The sequence below is a fragment of the Strix uralensis genome, chromosome 20 (assembly GCF_047716275.1).
Source record: "Strix uralensis isolate ZFMK-TIS-50842 chromosome 20, bStrUra1, whole genome shotgun sequence".
NCBI lineage: Eukaryota > Metazoa > Chordata > Aves > Strigiformes > Strigidae > Strix > Strix uralensis.
In genome coordinates, this window is record NC_133991.1 from 2,790,622 (window position 1) to 2,804,729 (window position 14,108).

Here is a 14,108-nt window from a genome sequence, read left to right on the forward strand (position 1 = left end):
AAGACCCAGTTCCTGACTTAGCAGCCCTGAGAAACTTGGCTTGCTCTGGAATATGCACAGCAGAATTGGGATTTACAGGGAGCTGAACTCTGCTTCTGAAGCTGGTATGCTCCCAGCTCTCTGCTCTGTTGCCAAACAATCTCAGACTGTGTCTGTGCTGGGGCTTTACAAACCATTACTTCATTTTGGGTAGAACATTTCAAAATGACATTTCATGTTTTGTCTTTTAAAGTTATCAGGAGAGTTTCATTCTCCACCCAGAAGAGTGACTTTTCTTGTTTATTGTTTTCATAGATCCACAGGATGGAGATACAATACAGTGTATAATATACATGGAGAAGTCTGGAAAATTAGGCTCGCTTTGATATTGGGTGAGCTATATAAGCCTGAGAGACTCTTACTGAACTGAAAAGACAATACAGAGCTTCACAATCCCAAACCGGAGCCATTGCCAGATAGCCTGTTCCCCTTGTATTCCACATTTGGAACAAAAATGCAACAGCTTTACTGAGGGAGTCAAAATAGGCAATTTTGCCACAACTTTTCCAGTAACATCTTTAATAAATTTTTTCATACCTGTGGCAAATTTATGAACTCTTGGGATTTCTCTGATGCTCAGCAGTGAAAGAGTTTACTTTCAACAGGTATCATCACAAAGTATCATCAGCCTCTGTCTTTGCACCACTTGCAGGTTCAGAAATGCACATAAAAAAAATTTAGTTTGGAACCAAGTATTCTCTTCTGCACAAACCATTCCCATTAATTTCCTTTTAGATCCCCTGTTAATCTTCCCATTGGACAATCCTCTGTCCCTTCCTCAAAAGCATAAATACCCTCATAAAACATCCTCTTCCAGGTTAATGTTAAAGCACTGCTTTTATACTCATCAGATATTTTTACAGGCTACTAACTCCCTATTTGCCAGTACGTAAGCCATCCAAAGAATCCATCAGAACTTCCTGAAGACAGCCACATGCCAAAAAGAAAACAGCAAACCAAACTTCCTTTATAAGTGCCAAAGTTCAAATCCAGTATTCTAGATAAAGGAAAATCCTACAACTATACACTTAACTGTCACATTTTGTCTTTTGTCCCCCCCAATACATGTATTTGCGAGGCTCTTTTTCCTGTCTTGATGAATTAAGCATGCAGTATGATAGTTCTTCACTGCAATTTCACTGATGGCATGTGTTTAAAATGAAAATCAAAAGCACGACTCGCCAAGCGTAGTGTTGCAGAGTTGTCTTCTTATTTTTCAGTTGTATTCCCAGGTTTAGCAAAGTGCTTAGCTCACACACCAGAATGCTGCAGGCATTCATATGCAAGGTATTTCAGAAGTGAAAGGCAAGGACATTCATGATTTTGCCTTTCAGTGACAGACAAATTCAGCCCTGCACATTTGGGCAGCACTGAAGTCAAAGGTGCCATGCACAAAAACAAGGTCCAGTTTGATCCCGCAGTAGTGTAGATGCCAGAATTTCATGGAAGCTCATGTAAACAATCAATTAGACAGAGCTCCAACTACTCTATGCTAGATTTACTAGAAACAGGCTGTTCAATGTTTCATGAAGCAGCCATGGTGCCATTCAGAGCAAAGTTTACTAAGTCAGACCTGCAGAGACAGGGAACAAGTTCATGGGGTTTAGAATTAACAGCAATATAAAGCTATTGCAGTCATTACAGAATAATTCTTAAAATCCAATGCCCACTTTGAGTGTAATCCCTCCAAATTCAAGCCAACCTAAAGATAAAACTAAATAATCTGCCAGAACCGATTTACTGCAATGCTATTGGGTATTAGAAAATATAACTGGGGGAAAAAAAAACCAAACCAAAAACACCATGATGAAACCTCTCATAGAATTTCTAATAATAGATCTTGAAGTTCTTCACAGGTGGAAAGGATGGGGGGAAGAGTCATATCACAGAGACAGAAACAGAGGCACAGATTCTCAATATGACTTTCTTAAGACTTCCCAGCAGGCTAGTACACAAATCAAACCTGAAGTCCTTTGCTTTGAAATACAATTCAAAAACATGCAATCATCTGAAGAAACATGCTACAGAACAATACACACTTGATTTACCTCCACACAACCAGAGTGAGAAAATCTTACCTCTAATTCTACATAGTCTGTCTGTATCCCCATGTTTCCAGAGCTCATGAGTCCTGCTATCACACTAAATATATATGATGCTGGGACACACACAATTTGCAGTTCAAAAATCCTTCTGGAGGTCCTGCTTCCTACACCCACGGTGGAGGATACAGCCCATCCTGGCACAGAAATGGAGTGACTGCTGGAGACAAGCTGTCTGGCCTCCACCGTCCTACTGCCTGGCCATCCCCACAGGCTGCCTCAGCTGGAGAGGACTTGCCAGGATGGCATGTGAAAAAAACTATTCCCACTCAAACTTGTCTAGTGAAACTCAACTTTGGTGAAGAAAAACCACCACCAAAGTGTTGCTCTTGTTCCCCAGCATCCTGTCTTCTTGAGATAAACTTGGGAAATCAAGCAGGCTGTTAGGGACCAGGCAACAAGTTGAATATGGGTGACAAAAATCTGAAAAAAGGGAGAGGAGTTGTTGGGCGTTTCTTTCCCCTTCCTAAACAGGCGCTTTTTTTTTTTTTTTTTTTTTTTCTTTCTTTCTTTAATTCTTACTTTCAACAGTTTTACGTGGAGCTGCTGACCAACACACCAGTGACCCTCCCCAGCCTTTTTGCCCAGCCAGGAGCCACCAGCCCAGCTGGGTCAGGCCTGGCAGGTCCCTGAAGCGGAGGCCGCCGGCCCCTTCTGCCCTTCGAACAGGAGCCAGGGCCCCAACACCAGGGCCAACGTTCAGAGGGGCTGGCAGAAACAGAGAGGCGTTTACTGCCTCTTTTGATGACAAGTACATAAATCCGTTGTCAAAGCCCGGTCTAGCGTACCTCCTCGCCGCAGGCAACATATGAACTTACAGCTAGTGCAATTTTTCTCAGCCTTCACTTCAACTTGCTGCATTCCTCAAGATGGTTCTCAAGATGCCTTTATCAGAATAACTCTCAGCCTAGACTCCTCTTACCCTAACACCTTGCAGGGCTAAAACCAGAAGCGGGGGCTGCTGAGATTTGTGGAGAGTGAGAGGCACGGCCGCCTGAGGGGCACCGGCCGCCGCCTCTCCGCAGCCCGGCCTAAGAGCTCCCGGCAGGCGGGATCCGGCTGAGGGTTAAAAAAACCCAAACAAAGAGCCCAAACCAGTCCCTCCCCCGGGCGGCAGCCGCGTTCGGCCAGGCCGGGACGGCGTCTCCCTCTAGTGTCGGGCCGCGCCGGCGGCCGGCAGCGCCGCGGGTTTCTCTCTCCCACAGTGCCCTCTGCAGCTCGATCCCTGGCCGTGCTGCACGAAAGGAAGGGCTCAAGCTGAGGAGAAAAAAAAAAAAAAAAAAAAATATATAAGGACTCCTGAGGGGTCCTTCCCGTCAGGACGGACTGGCCAGAGCAGACCCACGGCGTTCCCCAGAACAGCAATGCCTCCTAGGCCTGGCCGCCTCGGCACCAGCGCAGGGTCTCTCGCCTGCACCTGACAAGAATCTCTCATTGTCTCATAAAAAGATGCCAACTTCAAGCGGCATGAAGTTGTACTAAAGATGATCGATCAGTTTCTGCAAGCACGTCTCCAGCCGGACGCGTTTCTGCCGCAGGCCGGTGTATCATGGTGTGGTGCCATCAGGAGCTGGGCCAGGAGGCACAGACACACCTGCCCGCCCCGACTGTATTTTGCTAAATAGATTTTTCAAAGCAACAGATTACTATAGTGCTGTAGTATTTGGTGATGTATTTACTGCTGCAAAGCTCCAGATGCTCCATAAGCCACAATAATACAGTCATTTAAAACTATAATGACTATCATAGCGTGACTCCACTGACAACAAACCACAGCGATAATGCTGCAAGGTGGAGGACACACGTAGGCACAAGCCACCATCTTCTCAGCACCGCGCTCCACCCCACCTCGCTCTCTGGCCTTGTGAAAACGGCTTTTGTGAGTCCCGGGTGAGCAGAGCTGGGCACCCAGATCTCGGCTGTGAGGAGGTAGGGCCACCCCATTCAAAGTGGAGTGCTGTTCTTCTCAGTCAGAGCAGCAGACCCGGGGGCTCACGCCACAGGGGCCCTGGGAGCATGCAGGGCTGCCACCCTTTCTGAGGGGACTGGGTCCTGCTCGGACACCAGCCAGGCCGTGTCCGTGGGGACAGACCGATTTCTAGGTGCCTGCTGTGGCTTGTCTGGGGGGTGGAGGGGTGCGGGGCCTGGCCTTCTTGTGGGACGGGAGATGAAGGCTCCGCCAGGCCCACTTTGGCCCTCAGCCTGGCTTAGGCTCAGCTGGGGCCATGTGGGGCCATGCTTTGCTGCCAGCTCCTCAGGCCCTGTGCAAGGAAACACTCCTGGGGGCAGACAGCCCCTGGTGGGAGTCAGGAGAGCTTGTACAGCATCAGGGAAATGTTAGCTCTCTGCTGATGTGGCAGAAGTGACTAGGGAAGAAAAGGAAAAACCAGGGCCAAGTTTTCTGCTGGTATGAAGGAGACAGCTCTGATGATTTTAAATAAACCAATTTAATTTGTGTCCTCAGAAAATTTGGCATTAATTTTTTTCCCCATCTCCAAATGAAGCAATTCTCTTACTTTGTCCTTGGCCAATCCTTTCAAAAGCCAGGTAATGGAAAAAACAGACCAATGTCCTCACTAAACGCTGAGGCTTTGAGGAGCTGACATACACTAACTCATATCGGACATACTATTTGTGCTAGAGAAGCATCTTTTATTCCCTTAACATAAGCAATGTGCTTTGTTGCTAGACTGTAGCACCATGCAATTTAAGCCTAACTCTCCAAAATATGATTGCCTTTATCTAGCTGAATGCTCTGGGCATGGACCACTTCTAGTCCCTCTATGAAATGTGATCAAGCAAGGTCACTCCTTAGTCAACCTGATCACTGCCTGCCACAGCACTGTTGAGATTTCTGTCGTTTATGCAGGGCAACAGGAGAGCTCCTCACAGATCAGACTCTCATAAAAATAATTTACAGCTACATTCACCTTGCATGAAACAGCATAGCCATCCCATCAGCCTACACATATTTCAGTCTCTCTTTAACTACCCTCTTGTGGTATCTCTGAAGAACGACAGCCTTTTCTAGCAGGCTAAAATAAATCCAGCTCTACTTGGCCATTTGAGTATTAACTGAGACAAAACTTTCCTTTTGGAAGGCAAGTAGCTCGTGGTTGTTTTAGAGTTGGGTTTTTTATTTAATCAAATAAGCTCCATGTTTGCCTTAAGTACACTGATGCCCGTCAAAAATAGGAACAGCTGAAAATCCCAGGAAGTTCATACTTGCATTTTAGTTGTCTTTAAAAGGAAAAAAAAAATCGTTTCCAAGCTTTTGATGCTAATGCAATCTCTGCTGCACCAAAAAACCCCCTACCACTGCTTCAACAGAAACTACTTAACGACTTTGAAGATGAAAAGCAGAAGATGCATTTCATCAACATACAGTAATATTGTATATAGGTAAAGTCTCTATTTAACCAATTGATTAAGTTCTTGCATAATTATTTTATTGTCTTGAAACAAACATGATTGTACTGGGGGTGGGTGGCTAAGTTCCTAGGGCTAAATGCAAGTTTTTCAGTAGAGAAACATATAAATCCAACCCAGAAAAATGCTATGCTCTGAGTGAGTTTCAATAATGAGCAATAGTGACGATTAAACAAGCCACACTAGGTGGTAAAATACAGCAAATCTGCTCTCAATAACCAGAAAGACCACAGGCCTTATCAACTTGGGTCAGTACTTGAGGTACTTGAATTATCAATAAATAAGCAAAGGTATTATTTCATGGAAATAATTTTAGCAAATCTAGGACCTCAGAAAGTTGTTAACATGGGTTAGGGTTAAAAGTACTTTCTAAAGACAAAACAGCAACCCAGAAATTCCTCATTAATTACCACCACTGACTCTGCAATTTACCTGATTCAGGGTTTTTTTGTTCTCATGGTGACTAAGGCAGTAACCTAGTTCCCCTGGGTGACTCCTGGGATGACTCAGGCTGGTGGCTGGTATTACACTGACAGCAGTGTTCCCAGCTGCACTTTTCCCATTTATAAAATGGAGATAATGGTACAGTGAAGTCTGTATTACCAGGCCAGAAGAGGGAACATCAAATGCAATGATTGCAAGCAACAGGAAAGGCCTCAGCAGAAAGCAGCAAAAAGGACGTGAGATTGTAGGGTGCCATCATGATTTCATACTCTGCTCCTTGCTGCACAGAGCTTCATCCCTGTGACATTGCACCTGACATTGTGTGTGCATTTTGATGTATATAAATACATGTGTTTCTATATGCAGACAAACAGTGCACAAATGAGGGGGATATTCTTTATGACCAGGAAATGTCTTTGTGCTAAAATTGTTTTAGTTGCAAGATACCTGTGGAAAAAAAAAAAGGTGTGTCACCCCCAACCACACAGCCGGCAGAAAGGGGCCATGCTGGAAACTGTCTGCCAACTCCACAGTAAGCACTTGGAGGCGTTGCCAGCTGGGAACTTCCACCCAGCCCATGGCCACAAGCAGTCTAAGCCCCTCCAGATGGAGACAGGATGCAGGGAGAACAGTTTGCCCTCACCTGCGGCTTTGTTTCTTCTTGGCTAGCAAAAATCTGGAGTCTTTTATAGTGCTTACCATGGCTAACTCACTGAGGCCTTCAATTTTCACTCTGGTCTCTAGTATTACCAAATTTTTTTTTTTTTTTTTTTTTTTTTTTTTTTTTTTTTTTTTGCATTATAGCAGCACTGAGAAATGCTCGCTTTCCCCAGTCGGGGCAGGAAACACAGGTGCAGTCATGTAGTAAGACAGTGTCCCAAAGAGCTTCCCATAAAGAATGGCTAGGATTGGTACTTTACAGTGCAAAGGAAGGCAGGAAGGAAGATCTGATGAGACTGTAAAATCAACAAGGGAGGAGGTAGTCCCCACCACTCATTTGCATGTACTTCTCTGAACCAGCTAAGTTAGAGGCTAGTCTCCATCTGGAGTTAAGGAAGAGTCACTTTCAAAAGGCAATTCAGACCGTTTGTCTTGGGCTCCTGCTCCAAGTCGCCTTCTGAAGCTATGGATGAGCTATGCCTCCAAAGATGGCAGTTGGAGTCCAAAGAAGCAAGTTAGTTTATCCAGGTGAGACTTAACCAAGTCACTGTGGGAGTAACAGAACCTTCTATGATTTGTCTTTGGTCACTGAACCACAGCTCACTCTTCTTTCTTGCCAGAAACAAAAGCAGCAAGCCAAGTAGCAACTCTGTAAATGGAATATAACCCATGGCCTGTTACCTTGTTCCAGTGCCCCAGGTGGCTTTCAGCAGGTCACCTGCACATGTGAAGCAGTAGTTAGTTCAAATTATCAAGAATCATGCTAAATACCTACTTAACAAGGCAGAGCCACAGCAACTGAAAATATTTTCAGTAAAACCCTCCCCAACCTCCATTTGCCTACCTTCCAGTCCAGCAACGACTACAAATTTTCATGAGCTCATACAGGCAAAGGTAAAGGAACAAAAGTATACAGTGTCTATGGAAAAATTTGTCTGCAGTGTTTATTGCTGCCTATAATAGATTCAGCTATTATAAGCCATGAAAGAGAATATGACTGGCAAAAAGGCAAGAGAGTATCAGTAAAGTATGAATAGCGGAAAACAAGGTAGAGCTAGGTATGTAGTAAGGAAAAACAAAGAAGACCGTATAGAAAGTTAAAAAAGAAGGGGACAAAGTATGACATAAAATGAACATTGTATCAGGGAACAAATGTTATGACTGCTTTCAGAGAATCACTTCCTATACACTGCTTTAGTTGGCATCTCAGCTGGTGATAGGAAGCTGCTAAGTAGAAAACTAGTTGGAGCATGGGAAGGTGGGAGCTTTAAAGCATAATTCAAAGGTCCTGGATGTTGTAAGCATAGTAGCTCAGGGTTTTCTATGATCCAGATCTCTCACACCCTACAGAATAATACCCTTATTACAGGAGGTATTTGGCATGGTCTTTAAATTAACTTCATTTCTTAAATACTAGTAATTAGAAAATAGATTTTAGATAAAGGTTTTGATTAGAAAACCCTGCTAAAAAGATTGTCTATACCTGCAAGCTGACATCCCTATAGCAAACTTTTGAAAACCAGTGAATGCATCTGAAAAAGTTCAAAAGCATTAAAAATCTTGTTTCATCTCTTACTATACCTTTCAGGCATATTCCTCTGAGCATTACCACTCTTATAAAAAAACCTGTCACCCAGATTTTCAAAGGTGTATAGCCACTTGTATTGAATTCAAAGGGAGTGAAATGCCTCAATACTTTCTGGGACTCTGGGAGGGAGGGTTCATCGGCTTGATTGGGAATTAAGGACCATCAGAAGGAGTATGCTCAGCACCTGGGAGGACAAGGATCATAGTCTGTACAATCAGATACCACATTTCTTCCCCCTGAAGACACGGACAAAGCTGTTAGGACTCCTATTACAGGGCTCTGAGATGAGCCTGGAAGATGATGCTCTCATTAGTCCCTCTCTCACGGGGCCCCTCACACTCTATCTGTGCAAGCTTGCTCCAATAGTTTTCAGCCTTCTACAGCCACCTATAACTGGATTCCTTCAGAAACTTGGAAGGTTTTTAAATCATGTGCATCCAGAAGACCGAGTTCCTCACAGAAAAAAGAAAAAGCTCTTTTTGCACATTATGCTACTATTGTACATCCTGCACAGTTTGCACAAAATTGGATTTTTTAAAAAAGACATAGGGCTATTCTTTTCTCTAAGTTACATGGTTGAAATTCAGGGAAATTTCACTTTCATCAGATTTACATGGGAGAAATAGTAGAATACAGACAGAAGTGCCACATGGCTGAGGAAACAACCAAACTTGACTATATGGCTGCATACATTTAATTGCTTATACCAAAACTGGCAATTACTGGGGGAGAAGAAAGATCTCCTGTCTTGCTCAAGAAAGCAAATTTCAGTGTCACAAGTTACCTCTGCCAAAGTAACTCGAATAAAAGTTTTGAAGTGTTTGCAACAAGCTTATAAAAAACCCCCCAAAAAACCCTGAACTAAAAAACACCCTCCTGGAAATCATGTTATCATGAGGACCTAATTTTTTGTCTTTTTTTTTTCAAAAGAGACCATCACAAAAGCTGTACTATGAAGATTTGTACTAAACAATTTGCAAGAAATTGAACGTATTTATGTACAAATTGTTCATAGTAACTGAGAGCCGTATCTTTAACTGATGAAAACTGGTAAAACGCCACTGGCTGTATGGAACTGCACAAATTCACAGAAGGGCTTGCATACAGCCACGTACTTAAGTATGGGACTATCTTGAAAGGCCAACTAGTCAGTTAACTAAAATCTAAGGTAAGTAGGGTGTTACTATATTTTAAAGAATCTAGGCAAGCCAAGAATCTGGTCTCCTTTTTGGTCCTTTTTTTCCTGATTACTATAATCATTTTAGGAAGATGGCTTATAAAAGTTTGCCATTTCCTTGACATTTTTGATAGCTATTTCTTCTGAACAAAAACCCACTCTTGGGAAAAAGCGTTTCTTCCCCATAGCAATGATGGGGTACTCCACACAAAGAAGCACCTAGCAGTTTAGTTCACATTTTTTAATAACATGGCACAATTTACATTACACAAGTCTTCGCTGATGAGGAAACATGCTGAAGATTGAGAGCCGCTTCACTTTGCTTTTCACATAGGATCTAGAAAGGACTTTATTACATACAGGATAAACAGCAAAAAGGTTCGTATATAACAATCTCTTTACAATACTGAAAGCTACCACTACGGTTCCAGTGTACATATTCCTCAGGGTTGGGTTTTTTTTGTACTTTTCCTTTTGTTCTTAAAAAAAAAAAAAAACCACTGCACAACATCTGGAGTTCACAAAATCTGAAGCTCACAACTAAACCTTCAGTTGACTACTAAAATAGATCTCTGATCATTAGAAACAACTGTCTGTAGTTAACTTTTTTCTTTTTTTTTTTTTTTGCCAAAACAGGATAACAACTTCAGATAGCACTTTAATACACTAGAAGACCAATGGAACTAATTTTATTTCATACATATATTTTACAGTCCAGTAGACAAGATATTGAATTCTCTCTGATAAAGTCATATTCTCTCCAAATATTTAGACAAGAAACTTAACGCATTATAAAAAAGTGTGTTATGAAAAGACAGATTTCAGAAGATTGATGCATATTTTTAAAAAGGACCATGTTCTTCATGTTATTTCATGTCTTCTATGATTAGGGAACAACAAGGCTGACCTGTTAACTATTCACAGACTTTATTACCAACTGATATACAATAAATCGCATTATGAAATCTGCATCGGAGTTCATTAATTAAACTACTGATCCACAGTGAAAACATATCCATCATTTAGAAAAGTATTAGCTTTCTTGTAGGATTTGTTTCAATGTAGCTAAAAATCACTTAACAAAAAAAAAAGTGTGTACAGATAAAAATGACACACTGGCAATAAAAACAGACATGAATGGCTATAAGCAGATGTTCTTCCAAAAATAAATCTGACATGTTAAGTGACAAAAGTTCTGGAAAATATCCAGTATTTGATTATTACTCTGTTTAACCCAGATTAATGTGACTGAAAACCAATCTGTCATGACTACAGTATCAGTGATCACAGACTGCTAACCCTGACGCATTCTAAGGAATACATGAGCTACAGTAACATCAGCATCTTGATGCAGGGGTTCAGACAGAAAACTACACTTCTAATGGGCTCTTTCTTCAAAACAAGCAAGAGAATTAGGTTTCTATTATAGATGAGCTTGTTCAGGGAAAATATGACTTTAATTATGTTGTGTGTTGAAAAGGCTCCTTTGAGTTATAAAGGCTTTTGTGAAAAGCCTTAAAATTCATTGCATAGTTGAAGGGGTTTAGCTGTCTATAACAATATATGTAACACAGCATAAGCAGACTGTGTTGATCAATATTAAGTTTGCAAATAGCACAGTTTAAGAAGTATTAATGTATTATGTTACTTAATTTTATCTATTTACATTTGTACAAAGTAAAGCTTTCATCTTACCCTTTTTGCATATATGAACCATTAACCCATGAAGCAATCTTTTTACATAAATATCTACAATTGTCTTCACTTCTGGTCTGAAAGAGTTTTGTATGGTTGACATTGGTGGTGCTTTGTTTCTAGTCAAATCGTTGAGATTAATGTCTTATTCTTCAGTTCAAATTTTGAAATTTTAAAACTAGAAATAAAACAGAGTAGGAGACACGAGGAACATATGGACTTGGCTAAAAGATCTGGAAAATTTCAACATATAATATACAAAAAAAACATTTCAAAATCTTTGCACTCAGGTCTATACATATTGTACAGTGGGTCACATCCCCAGTCTGTATCAATGACTAGTAAGAAGGTCTTTATATTATGTTCATTTACAATGTTCCGTCCCTCTTTCTCTGGTTTTTATTTAGTCTCACTCTGCTTATCGAGCTTCGATGTCCTTGAGGGTGTGAGAAGGAGGCCTCTCTCTCATCTCTGTTGACAGAGGAGTAGTCCTTCTGGGAGACCCAGGCCGAGGTCCCAGAGTAGAAATAAGAGGTGGAGGGGCACTGAGAGCTGCTGTGGGGGGAGTTTTATTGAGGATGCCATTTTGGTGTCCCGTCGGGGGACTGACTCTGGGGTAGTGCATGCTAGGAAGTCCTGGCGTGATTAGGCTTGGGTGAGGCAGGTGCCCATCCAAGGCGGCAGGGTGAACTGAGTGCAGGCGTGCATGTTCATAGTCCTCTCTGAGCATGTGCAACCGCTCCCGATCATCCAAGTGGTTGCCCCTCTCATGCTCACGTCGAGGGTCAACAGAGAGAGGGTGGTGGTGATGGTGGTGGTGATTGTAGTCGTGAGGTTCCCGATCCCTGAATGACCTGTCTGCTTCATATAATCTTGGTGTAGAAAGACGATGAAGGGGGTCATTTCTTAGCAAAAAGTCTCTGCCCAGGGGGTCTCTCCGATGAATATCTAGCTCTCTGTATGGATCTCTTAAGGGATCTCTCATTGGATCCCAGTGGAAAGAAGGATAGGGGAAACGTTCTCCACCAGGAATTGGGCTAATTCCCATAAAAGGGGTCATCATGCGAGTCCTATCCAGACCACTGATGCTGTTCATGTGATGTATACCAGTTACACCTACAGTCATGGGCATAGACACTAAAGGACTTGGATGGACGTTAGATGTAGATATAGGTGGTGGCTGATCAGATGACCTATGAGTCTGAGGTCCCTCAGGTTGAACATCATGGTCTTCCTTTCGCTCCTCCTTCACTTTGACTTCATTGCTTTTCTTCGGATTATCATACGCCGGCTCGTTCTTCCTCTCGGCCTCACGGTTTGAAGTACTGTTAGGCCTGGTGCTCTCCACAACGGGGGGCCTAGCATAGGGTGAAGGAACCCTGGGCATTTGCTTAGACTCTTCCACCACTCGGCTTTCATGGCTCAGGCCTTCTTTCTCCGAAATGTAGTTGTCCTTCACCTTGTGCTCTTCAACATTAATTTCCTTCCGAGATTCGGAGTGATCCCTCTCTCGTTCTTTGGGTTTCTCTTTTTCTCGAACCTCGGGATTCAGATGGCTCCTGATCTGCTCGCTTGAGCTGCGATTATGTCCGAGGGAGTTTACTGGATGGATAGGTGCTGGTGAAGGATGGCTGGAGTGTCTTTTCTCAATGCTCTCCCTAGAAGAAAGAGAAGTGTAAAAATGAAGGCATGAGAAACTCTGCAAATAAAACAAAGCATCTAGGCTGACTTTATAGTCACTGCTTTGCAGAAAGCTAGTAACATGCACCATTTAATGCACTGTTCCTTTTGCACACCCTAAACACCAGAACATCCCATCTCTAAACTAGGCCTATTCTATGGTCTCAGCCCTGAAGAAGAAGATCCCTGAAGCTGCTTTGTGAATGATCTGATTGAGATTTCAAACACTGAAGTCCATTGAAGGCTCCCAAGGGAATATAGCTCTAGTACACGTATTTCTAAGACAATGGCCTTAATTGCAAAGAAGAGAGAGAAAAATAAAAACATACTAATTTCATTCAAAAAAGTGAGGCAATGAAATCCAAATTACATGGATTAATAGCATTTTACCTGCTGCTTCTATTAAAATACATTTGGGAACATAGACGACATTTTGTTCAACTGACTTTTAAAAACATTTCTAGACCTATGTACGTTCCTAATTTCTTATCTCTATTCTCTTCAATCTTCTAGCTTTTCAATTTGCTTCTCACAATTCAATTTACTCTTAAAACTGAAAACAAAAACCTCTCAAGACACCAGTACTGCAGGTGACAATCCACCTCTCTGAACAGGCAGGCACTTCTCTAAGTGTGCAGTGACACTCAGTGTGTTTTAATAGAGGCGGCCATCACGTATAAATTATGTGTTGGCTTCCTCAGCAGAGATCAGTCTACCCTATACGTGCATCATTCAGGCTAGCTCTGAAAACACCATCTTTCTGGAGTCAGTTGCTCTTCAGATTACCACCCCTTTCCCATTTTTAGGGTAGAGTAAGCAGAGCAGGGACAGGGTGAATCCATCTCCCTGCCAATGCTAGAAGTCTCAAAATACTGTGAATTCGTTCCATCTTTCAAACCTACTTATGTTGCACAAAAGGTTAGAGAATTATTGTCTGGCAGTGGACAAAAACCTAAATATGTGACAGGATTCTGTACCATTTATTTTCTGGAAGCAGTGTTGACAAGGAGTTGTTATGGGCAACACTAAATGAAAAAGCTTTGCTATTTAAAATGAATCAAATTCATAAGGTAAATCTAATTCCTCCGTTCCAATGATTTTAACCTCTCACTAATTTCAGTTGATCTCTGAATTGGAGTCTCTCCGTAAAGACAGCTCCAGATATTCAGTGTCGGACACGTCCTGTTTGCTGAGCAGGGAAATTCTGTTCCATGCAGGGAACACCAATGGACAATGTGCTGTTAAAGACAATAGTGAGGGATGAGCAGTGAGGCCCTCTGAAGTCCCAACCAGC

The 14,108-nt window shown here is 42.3% G+C and overlaps 1 protein-coding gene across 7 annotated transcripts in view; it reads right to left on the bottom strand.

Moving 5' to 3' along the window:
• Positions 1 to 9,665: 9,665 nt before the first annotated feature.
• The window catches only part of AUTS2 (activator of transcription and developmental regulator AUTS2), a 795,956-nt gene continuing 791,513 nt past the window's right edge, over positions 9,666 to 14,108 (bottom strand). For all 7 annotated transcript variants that reach the window (XM_074890685.1, XM_074890686.1, XM_074890689.1 and 4 more), the window contains one exon: positions 9,666 to 12,792. In XM_074890685.1, coding sequence (XP_074746786.1) covers positions 11,553 to 12,792 — 1,240 coding nt within the window. In that variant the 3' untranslated portion in view covers positions 9,666 to 11,552. The remainder of the gene's footprint in view (positions 12,793 to 14,108) is intronic.